Source organism: Dioscorea cayenensis, chromosome 14 (genome assembly GCF_009730915.1).
Source record: "Dioscorea cayenensis subsp. rotundata cultivar TDr96_F1 chromosome 14, TDr96_F1_v2_PseudoChromosome.rev07_lg8_w22 25.fasta, whole genome shotgun sequence".
Taxonomy (NCBI): domain Eukaryota; kingdom Viridiplantae; phylum Streptophyta; class Magnoliopsida; order Dioscoreales; family Dioscoreaceae; genus Dioscorea; species Dioscorea cayenensis.
In genome coordinates, this window is record NC_052484.1 from 13,460,950 (window position 1) to 13,472,999 (window position 12,050).

At 31.8% G+C, this 12,050-nt stretch overlaps 1 protein-coding gene across 1 annotated transcript; it reads right to left on the bottom strand.

The window, feature by feature from the left end:
• Window positions 1–423: 423 nt before the first annotated feature.
• Window positions 424–2,929, bottom strand: LOC120275336. The gene is made up of 4 exons (XM_039281873.1): window positions 2,611–2,929; window positions 1,689–1,791; window positions 1,156–1,317; window positions 424–726 (listed from the first exon to the last, which is right to left on the bottom strand). The coding sequence occupies exons 1-4, from the start codon at window positions 2,865–2,867 to the stop codon at window positions 595–597; spliced, it is 654 nt and encodes a 217-aa protein (XP_039137807.1). The 5' UTR covers window positions 2,868–2,929; the 3' UTR covers window positions 424–594.
• Between the last annotated feature and the right edge of the window lie 9,121 nt (window positions 2,930–12,050).

Sequence of the window (12,050 nt, forward strand, 5' to 3'; positions counted from 1 at the left end):
TTTTCCATTTTTAGGATTTAATAAACCAATTCCATAATATAAGGATATCTGTTTTGATAATTTACAAATACTTATGTTTTGATCATTCATAAATACTTACCAAATTAAGATATAATATTGAAAGGATAAACCTATGCAATATGTTCCATAATATAAGGATATCTGTTTTGATAATTTGCAAATACTTATGTTTTGATAATTCATAAATACTTACCAAATTAAGATAGAATATTGAAAGGATAAACCTATGCAATATGACAAAAGATTATACTTATGGAGAGCAACTTATTAAAAACACTATATCAAAGGGGGCAAGAAAATAATTAATTATTATAAGAACAATTAAACTTGGATGTTTGGTTCCTTTATGAAACAAAAATATTCAGTTCAATTCAATGTTTATATATCCATATCAAAAGTTCATTAAAGAAAGGAAGCACAACAGATATATATCCCTATCTGATAAAATGTCCATGATAAGCATCTTTGATACATTATTTAGATGTAATATATTATCCAACATCTATACCAAGCCATTGTTAACACAATGGAAGGAAGCTCATATGCAGCATTTGTAAATTTTGAAAAACATTTTCACTGTTTCTCCACAAGTGGATCAATTATATTTCTCCAATCTGTGTAATTCAAGGTTGCACCAGAATCTTGAAGTGCAAATCCATTGACAAAGAAGAATGGTGTACCAGTCACACCTCTTGAGCATCCATACTAGACAAAAAAAAATAAAATAAAAAATAAAATAAAATAAAATATAATAATAATAATAATAATAATAATAATAATAATAATAATAAACCAGCACAAATGAAAAAAAAAAAAATTATTTGGCATTATTTGTTTTCATCTTTCAAAAGAAAACTTCATTTTGATTACTCAACTAGCCAACTTTGCCTGTTTTAATTTGTTTTGAAACTTTTCTCCAACATTATTATGATTGATGGCATCAAATAACCAATCGAGATGTGGATAAGTTGTCTGCTTGTGCGTCAACTTTAGATGTTGAGATGATCAAAATGAATACTTTTTAAGTTGAATATTCTACTTTAGGATTGATACTGTCATTGCAAAACAAAAATGAATAAAATAGCAGTAATATTTGTTACTGTAATTACCAAAATAATTACTATGAGCTCTTACCTTAAAGGAAATCCTTGTTGCTGTATTAATATCATCATCCTTGAAAGCAGAAAGAACTTCAGGGAGTTTGTCTTTCCCAATTGTTGTTACTGCAAGGTTCGCCATATTATTAATGATGGAGGACTTTGACATGTTATATGTTGGGCCATTGTAGTAGTTATCCTGTCAAAGAAATCACTGTTTATAACATTTTGTTTAATGAGATATGTTCATATTGGTCTCTCCATTTTTCCGAATATAAAAAAACTTCTGATTTAAAAAAAAAAAATCTAATGAGTAATGTTAGGTGAAATATTTAATGCAATTATTAAAGACTTAGTTTATCAATTGAACAATTCAACACCATCATTTAATAAATCATACAATGGGATCAAGATTCGTAGTTGAAAAGTTGCAATAATTAATTCCATTGTTATAGCCAGTTTCACACTATAACTTGAGAGGATTTACTGAGAAATGTATGAAATATGAATAAATAAAAATATTAATTGAAGTATAAATAAATTGTTAACATTATAACTGAAAACTTTTACCTGAAATTTGAAAAACAAGTCCAGCAAAGGATACGTTGAGGATGCATTCATCTTGTTTGCAATATGGAGTAATTGGCAAGCAGCAAATGCATTATTGTGGTAACTGCAATGATAAAAAAAAAATTATTTATTTAATAATAAATGTTTGTTGATATTATTATTTTAAAATTAATTATCAAATTTAAATTTTTAAATAATAAGATTTTATTAAAAATTGAAGGTGGACTTTCATAATGACTTCTATGATCTATCAAATTAATTCTATCAAATTAATAACTTGTGGCTCTAAATCTATAATTAATTTTTTTATATATAATGGAACATATTCAAGTTTGCTTGATAAATATCTTATGTTACTAAGAATATAATCCCTTTCAGAATTATTAAGCCATTTTAAACAAGTGAATATTACATTAAATTTCAAAAATTCCTACGAGTGACTTACATAAATATCGATACATATATTACAAAAAACATGTAGTCATACTATTTGCAACAGGATGACAACTTCCTATTCAATCCTTCCCTTTGTTTTTTCCTCTACTTGTTCTTATCTCTAATCCTAAACATACTAAAGATGTATATCAAATTGATGTCCATTTTTACAATGTTGATTTATAATTAACCATTCAAATTTGATGTCAATTAAATGTATATATTTATGAAGGGAAAAAGTGAATAGAAATAAATATCCATATTTACTAAAATAATAGATGTGAAAGCTGTTCTGATAGTTTATCTTAAGATACCTTATACATGAAGAAAAGATGAGTACAATATTTATTAATTAATCAATATGAAACTATCATGATGTCCTATACTGAAAGAAGTCGAAAAAACTCAACAAACTTGGAGAGAATGGGCATAAAGATGAAATCAAATAAACCATGAATGAAAAAGAGAGAAAAAAAAAGAGACTAACGGAAGAGGGAAAGGATGAACTGTGAGATAAACTTGAGAGTAATGATCCAAGGCTTGTTTCAATGGATGCCAAGCATCTCTGCTATCAGGACAAAGTGGATCAAAGAAGGCTTCCACCATGATACTCTTCTCCATCTTTAGATCAACATCTTTATAAGCAAACCCATCAAACTTGGCAGGGATTTTAATCTGAGCTAAAGAACCATTAAACAAAAAACAAGAACAAAAGAAAAAAAAGGAGGACAAGAGAAGGGCCATAAGTGCAACTCTCTTGCTTCTTCTCTGATATCTCACTTGAATAATAATATTTTCCCTAAGTTTGAAGGTATGTGTAGATATATATAAATATATGTTAGTTCCGCCGGTGTGGTTTGTGGGTTTAGAGAACACTCAAACACTCATAGAAATTTCACGTAAATCAAACAAACAAAAAAGAGGCACATGAATTTGGTAAACCAGTTCAGCGTCAACTTGCCTACGTTTGTGGGCTAAGCCTAGAGATAAACAATCCACTAAAAGAGCTAAAATACATGAGTACAAACACTTTGTCACTCACCCTCACAAATAAAGATAACTACCCTCTCTAGATTGTCTAGTGCACACACTCTCTCTAGCTCTAGCTCTAGTTGCACCCATAATCTCAGAGCAAGGTAGTTTACATAGACATCTCAAAGTTCCAAATATAGCCCATATCTCTTTTAGAATTTCCGCGGCTACTAACTTTAAAATCTTCCAAAATTAGCTGTTGCAACTCCTGTTGTAACTGAACATGCAACATGGCCATGACTGCTGACTTGACTGAGTTCTGGTTCCGTTGCGAAGCAACCTCAAGACCCATCAACCTCCCGGTCATGCTTAATCCGAGTCGATGCAGCCAGATATCCTGATTCTGACTACCGGCAACTAGCTTATATCCTCAGTTACTCACCACGCACTCCCCTCGTAAGGGATGCAAGATTTTGTGCGTCTTCACGAAACTTTCAAACTTAATCTTCAATTCATCCAAGTTTGGTCTTCAAATTTTCTTAAGATTAGATCTTCAATCAATCATAATAATCATACCAACAATAGGTATCTCTTAAACTTCGCATGTCTTCAATTATACCTTTAATAGTTTTTAATAATAATATTAAGATTCTTCAAATCATGGATCTTAAAAGCATACCAATAATAGGTATGTTTTCAATTCAATAACTGTCCAATTATACGATTGATAGGTATTTCTTCAATTAGCCTCTTTTTATATTTAGCCTTCAATTAAATCTCCTAAATATGGTATTGATAAGATCTTGTCTTTAAATTGTAACATATACCAAAAATAGCTCTATCAAGATCTCCCAAGATATTTGTCTCAAATCCAAGACTCCTTGCCACATTATCATACTTCCCATGTCATCATTTATGTCACGTCACAATGGTTTCTACATCACATTGACTTGGTGCCAAATTATGCCAATTAAAGTGCTTTTACACTAATAATATATATTGCCAAGATGGTAGTGATGCACACTGATGGAAGAAGATGACTTGGAAGATAAGGCCTGGAAAGATGGTGGGCAAGTGGATTACAGTCATGTTTTATAGTGGATTTCTTTTTTGGTGTCTTAGTATAACCATCAAAAGAAGATATATATATATATATATATATATTTCCACATATATAATATATAAATTGTTTGATTCATATTTATTTGAAGGGAATCGATTTAGCATAAAATTAATGAAATATAATAGATAGCATAATAGAAAAGGACTATTAAAGGCTGTGGGCGAGTGGATCGCACTCGTGTTTAAGTGGATGTCTTTGTTGGAGTCACTACTATAACTATCAAAAGAAGAAATATATTTCCCTACATACATATTATTTGAATTCATATTTATTGGAAGGGGACAGATTTAGTATAAAATTAATAAAAATAAAAAAGAGAATTAAACTAAACTTTTTAAAGTTTACACTTTAACTTTATATATACATGTAGGCTTTACTTTTTATCAGTTTAGTCATTTAATTAATTAATTATATATTAAAATAATGGGGTTTTTTGGTGAGTTTTTTTTAAATATTAAAATTTTTTAAAATATTTATGAAAAAGTTTTTGTAACTTGGTTTCAATTTCCTTTCCAATATCTCCCATTTTTTTATGCGTACTTTGATTATTATTTACCAAAATACGCACAAAAGCATGAAACCCGTAAAATGTATACTTTTTTTTTTCAATTGAAAGGTAAAGTTTTTATTTTTATTTTTATAACCCTGGTTTTTTTAATATGAAAGTTTTACACTTTAGCCCTTGTAAGTTTTTAAATTCAAACTCTCTCTCATAACTTTATTTATCATCACTTATTAAACTTATAATGGTTAAAAAGTATAACGGCTAAATTTAAATGGTAACTATTTACAATGGTTAAATCTGGAAGGATAAAAATTACAACGCCAAATCTACAATTATTAGAGAGTACAACAGTGAAATATGTAATTGTCAAATCTTAACTGTTAAAATTTTGAAGGTCAAACTTGTAACCATTAGAAACATTGAGGGTCAAACATTCAATGGTAAAAAATCACAATAGTAAAATATGTAATTGCCAGATGTTATAACAGTCAAATGTGTAATTGTCAGAATTTTGACAATTAAACATGTAATTGTCAGAATTTCGACTATCAAACATGCAATCGTCAGAATTTTCATAGTTAAAACCTGCAACTATCAGATATCATGATGGTAAAATTTGCAACGGTAAAAAATTGAATAGTCAAATATGCAACTAGCAGTAATTATGACAATCAAATATACAATTATAAGAATTATGACGATAAACCTATAATCGTCAAAATTTAGGACAGTCAAATTTGCAACGATAATGTCAGATTTGCAATTATTAGTAATTATGATAGTCAAATCTACAATTGACAAAATTATGATAGTCAAACCTATAATCATTAGAGTTTATGACGGTCAAATTTGTAACACTAAAAAATCACATCAGTAAAATCTGCAACAATCAGTAATTATGACAATTGAATATGCAATTGTCAGATTTATGACATTCAAATCTGTAATTGTTAGAAATTATGATGGTGAAATCTGTAATGGTGAAAAATCATAATTATGAAACCTGCAATTGTCAGTAATTATCATAGTCAAATCTACAATTGGTAGAATTATGACAATCAAACCTGTAACCGTCAAAAATTTATTAAACCAAAAATGATAAGGGTCAAAATTATAATGATTAAAATTTCAACTGGAAAAAAAGCTTTCTCATCGAAATACTTGAAATCCTGTCCTATATAAACCTTGCCATTATATTTTGATTCTGACCCTATTTACTCTCTTTATATTACTCTTTCTACAAAACATTCATTTTCTTAAAAAAATGGCTGAAAGATTACTTTACTATAATGGTTCCACTACTACAAGCAAAGAGAGTGTCATATATTTCTCAGACAATCAACCTTGTTTGTATCTGAAAAATGATATTTCTTTAGAATTTTTAAAGAGAGTCATTGAAGAGAACTTGGAAGCGATAGACAATCAAAGAGTTACATGCATCAAATATAGGTTACTTGTCTCTACAGGTAATGTCAGGATTTCCTATCGATTATTTAAAATACACAATGACTGTGATGTTCAGATGATGTTTGACTGACATAAAAAATTTCTTAATATTTATGTTCTTGAACTGTGCGCGGAGCTAGGTCCTGCTACTTTGGCTGGCGGTTCTTCTCAACAACAAATAAAAAAAGATGACAACAGTCAACATACTATGGGATGACAGCGAACTACATCCGTATGGCTAGTTAATGAAGCTGAAAAGACCTCAACAGAATGGAGGGCATGTGATGTTCTAACATGCAATATTACACTACCCCAAAATAACCATCAAATACACAGACATAATAAACAACTGGTATGCAACCACATGTACAATCAAGTTACAGTCATCAAGGTATCAGAACAACTTTCTTTCATGATATTCATAGAAATAAAGTTGGTGAGTATGGGATCGGAGCTCTAGTGGGGATGAGCATTACAGTGATAACTATATAGAGAATAGTAAATCAAGCGTTAAAGATCTTCATTTAGAAGATTGCAACTTAGAAGATATTATCATACAAAAATGTAGAATTTACAATTCCACTATTTGAGCCTCCATCACATATGAGGGCACTAGATTTGGAAGCTATGTTTGCACCATATTTCTAATAATATCCTTTCTTATACACTCACACATTTAGAGGGACAATGACAAATGGAGATTTTCATATAGGCATTCAATTCCAAACATGGTTCACAAACTCTTGAGTTGATGGATGTTGCAAAAAAAAGTGCTTTCACAACCTGGTAGTAGTTCATCAGCAGAGAGAGCTTGGAGCACTTATTCCTACATTCACAGTGTGAAAAGGAACCGCTTAAATTGCACAAGGGCTGATAAATTAGTTTTCATCCACTCAAACATTCGTCTTCAATCATGATCCAATGAAACCTATTTAAACTGGCCATTTAAAAAATGGGACATTGATCCGAACAATGGATTTTTGGAGGATTCATCTATGAGATTAGAAGACTTGAGGTGGACTAATTTGGATAATGATATTGATGATGAGATATTGTCAAGATAAAATGAAGAGATGAAAGAGGATTAAGCACTTTCAAGTAAAGTTTCAAAGGCAAAGATGGGCAACTAATTTCATTGACTCATGTAAGTTTGAGAACCTAAATCTTAAGCTATATAATTTTTATTCCTATCTACTCTTTCACAATCCAGGACTCAAAGACTTCAATTCTAACAATTTTGTAATTTTTTTTGTAGGCTTTATTGGTGTGTTCAATTGTCTCACTCCTAAATGTGGTATCTTGTTCCTGCATATGTAATGGTGAAGACTGAAGAGTTTAAGACTTATTCAAAATTATGTTACTACTTTTGTTTTTGGAATGTTATAGTGTTAAACTTTTGAATCTTAATGTATGAATTATGTTGTAGCCTTTGCTTTTTGGTTCCAGAAAGTTTTAAAGTTTGAAGTATGGCAGATGGCATATGATGTAGCCTCTGTTTTTGTTTCTGAAATATTAAAGTTTAAAGTTTAAACCTTGAAGTATGCTGCAGCCTGTCTCTAGAATGTTTGAACTTTGAAGTGATTTCATAATATTAATACAACTGAATATGTTATTAGACCTTTATATTTATCTTAAACTTTCATATTAATTTTAAAAATTATGAAATGTCATGTCTCATATTAGCATTTTGTGGTAATATTTCAACTTTCAATGTTAAGTAAAAATAAATAAATACAGGGTAACTACAAAATTGAACCCAAAAAGAAAATGCAAGGAACAAGTAACTGACTCTCTAATTGGCCCACTCACTCTAATCGGTTAAAATCCGACTTTGCATAAGCAAACTAGTCTCCAATTGCACCTAAACCATCTCAATTTAGGCTAAACACTGCTGAACCAACCGGAACCAACCTTAATTCCACTGAACCAAGCTCAATTTCACTGAACCAAACTCAATCTAGCCAACCAGCCTTAAACCAACTCTAATTCTTATACAAAATTTGTTGAACCAGCTTGGTTCAACTGAACCTGAATTTTTCTTGAATTGCTGGCTCAACTAAACCCAATTCTCTTCCAATTGGTTCAGCTCAAAACCATTAGCCCAACATCAAAATCAAGCCCATTCTTCACTCTCATTCAAACCCAATGAACCCAACCTGCTTCAATCTATCCAAACCCAACTCAACAAATTTACTCCACCAACTTGGTTTGATCCAATCAAGTCAATTTGGCTAATACAACCAACTCCATTCCAACCATCATCATTACCATCTTAATCATCATAATCATCACTTAATTAACCATACCAAACCCTAATCTCGGTTCTACAGTAATGCTACAGTAAAACCGAAAATCCCATATCTATTTCAAGCAAAATCCATCACAAATACAAGATTTTTCCAAAACAAATTTCAAACTCTCATCATATATAACAACATACCAAGTTTTTCTACTCAAATCCATCAATTTCTTCATCAAATCAACAATATATATATACATGCATACATATATCCATGCCAAATACAAGATAAAGAAAGGTTCTTACCAAGCTGCTCATCACTCCCTACGAGCTCTCTCGACGATCTCCAATCCTCCACCTCAAACCTCCCATTTTTCTCCCCATTTCTTTTTTTTTTTTGGATTACTGTAGTTCTGATGGAGAAGAAGGAGATGAAACCATCAAACTCTAGATTTTTCTCAACTTAAGTTTTCTGCCGAAATTTACTGTTAGTCCCTGAAAATATAATCTCTTATAAAACAGTCCCTGAAAAGTTCACAAATGGTCCCTAAATCGTGAAATAGTATTTCCAAAAGATCCTTACAAACTGTCCAACGGTCCCTGGATTATGACACAGTATTTCAAAAAGGTCCCTTCCGTCTTACCTTTCAGTCCTTGGTCTCCGGAAATATTTCAAATCAAATCCTTTTCATTTACTCTTTAACCCAAAATCTTTTAGAAACTTTCACATTTAGGTCCTTGTTCTTTCCACTTGGGGTTTCTCAATAAGATTGCTCTGTAGAAAAATCTTATTGCAACTGTAGTAATACCCTGAATAAATTTTCCAACAGGTATCCAAAGGTTCAAGGTATTACACCATAAGTCTAAGTGTTTACAGTATTTTAAAAGTGGAAGGCAGAGGTTCAGAAGGAGACTAGTCTAAAGCTTAAGTGCTTGAGGTCAGACAATAGTGGTGAGGATAACAAGATCTTATCATTAAAAAAGACTACAGGCATGGTAAATCCTTCACACATGCTTGTGAAGGTTGTCAGCACCAATATAGGCTATTTTAATGTCTCAATCAGGTTCCAAAACTAGTCAAGTGGAGCAGGTTATTGGTAAATGGTAAATGCAAAGAGTAATATACACTAGGATAGAAGTATAGCTTGAAGAGAGACATATGCTGCGGGGTAGCGGTGTAACAATACTAGTTGGCGGTGTGAAGTAAAGGGAGATGGTGCATTTGGCACACTAGTGCCAAGTTTTATTTCAAGTAAGAGATTGGTAGGTATGAAAGCAAGTCTCAGCAAAAATTTTTAGAGTATCCAGAAGATCTTTTCCTTGGCCTGGATGTCAAAATACTCGAGAAATATTGGGATATTCCTTGGTTTAGAAAGCATATTATTCTAGGAATATTGGGATCTTAACCAATAATATTCTAGAGAAAATCAAGGGTAATCCTTGGGTGTTTAATGCATAGTATCCAAGATTAATGTACCAATTATTCTATAAATAAAAGGGTTCTCCGTTTTAGAGTTGTATCAGAAAATTCACCATCTCTCTTGTATACGAAGGCATACACCTCTTTTTTATGCAATATAGGCTGGCGGGTTGTGGTTTTTTCTTTCCCATCTGGTTTTTACCACAAATATTGTGTCTCCTTTATTATAGTCTTTTGTGATGTTATTTTCTTGTTGTGTTGTGTTGGATGAGTTCTTATTTTGAGTCTATGAATGAGTTTTCATAATCCATGAGCATAGCTTACCATATTAGAGAGAATCACATTAATGCACATAGATTAGACACACGATAAGTACTTAGAACACAATTGAGTTCTTATAGCATATCAAGATGGTTAATCAATAAGAACAAGCATATCAGAAGTATGCATGATAGTTTACACATTTTGTATATGATATGATTTAATTTCGATGCATTTAAAAATTTACTGACTTGGTATTTTTAATACTCACCCCTTTAGATTTAACTAATGACATAGGATTGTATGTTGGTGATGATGGAGGGATGTGCTGAGAAAACTATATTTCTTTGTGATATGTTTAGATGTTACAATTGGTTGAATTTTAGTCTTTCAAATTTTAGAACTAAGCTATTTCAATTGTTTTGTTGGGATTGTTTAAAAGATGATTATGTAATGGAATGATTATTGTCGGCAAGTATGTACTATTCCTCTTATTTTATCTCAATAATAACATGCACTTTTTTTTATCATGTTGGTATTTAGACAACATGTACCTAAGTGTAATCCATCATGAAGTGTAATAACTTGTCTTAACCCATCCCATGTGATGAATTACCTGATTTGCCAGCCCTCACATTTTTGCTCCATAAAAGGCATCTCACATGTTCGAGTCTAAGCCAAATATATAAACAAAGGAGCTTTCTCCCCCTTATTCAGTATGGCACTATTTAGTTTATCCCCAAATACATAATAATGGTCACAATTAGAATAGGAAATAGGTATCACAAGAGTCCATCATACCTAGGGATCGAACCTTCACTTTTCAATAAAGAGGGACATGAAATACCAATTCTACTATTTTGTAATCAGCCTTCCTTACCCATGTGAGGAATTGTCTACTTTCGCCCATCCGTATACGCAGTCTCATGATTTTACCTCATAAAAGGCACCTCTTATAGGATCAAATAGTGAGACTATTTATGTGATAGGCCAAAGCAAACAATTCCTCACATTGGTGTGGCCTAGCTAGGTCATTACACATGGCCCATTAAACTAAAGCTTATTCACTATGGAAGAAACTTGAGGTCTTATATGAGAGCAACAAGGCACATAACAAGGCATTTATAATCTAAAATTTTGTAAATTTGAATTATCATAATGGGCACAATGTTTTAGAACATTTGAAGAAGTTTTAGGAAATGTCAAACCAATTGGTCACAATGAAGATAAACCTTGATGATTAGGTGCAAGCCCTAATTTTGCTAAGCGCTTTACCTACTAGTTGGGAAACACTATTGATTTTTCTTAAGTGAGAGGATATCTTGGAACATGGCCAAGAAGGATGATATAATAATGAAGAGAGTAGAAGAAAAGAGGACATCTTCAGGATTTCATTTAACACTCTAATCATATGAGGTAGAGGAGAAGCAAGAGTAAAACCCCTCCGGAAAATAAAAATACTTGAAAATCAAGAAGCCATTCAAGGCCCAAGAAGGTATTTAGTTACATTGATACTACTATAGGAAGCCTGGGCACATTCAAAAGTACCATAGGAAGTACAAAAAGAAATGCTGTAAAGACAAGAATGAAGAGAAGAAAGAGGATAAAGTTCCTATAGAGTAGTACAAGATGAAGATATATTTATTATTTGTTTGTAGAGGAGATAGTGTAAACCTTATGTATCATGACTTCTTCTACAATATTAATCCTAGTGCCTTCTTCTACAATATTATACAATGCCAGGTGTTATTTAGCGCTTATGCTAGTGCCAATTTCGGCCACATGAAGATGGTAAATAGTTCTAATTCTTAGATTTTTTTTTTGACAAGAGGAACAGATAGCCCGAAGGCCCTGCTAAACCGTCAGGGGCGTGTACAAGCCTCGGTGGAGCAAGTGGGGGCGGGGCCCATACACACATGGGCGCTAGGACCACCCGCACACAACCACCGCTCACATCTCCC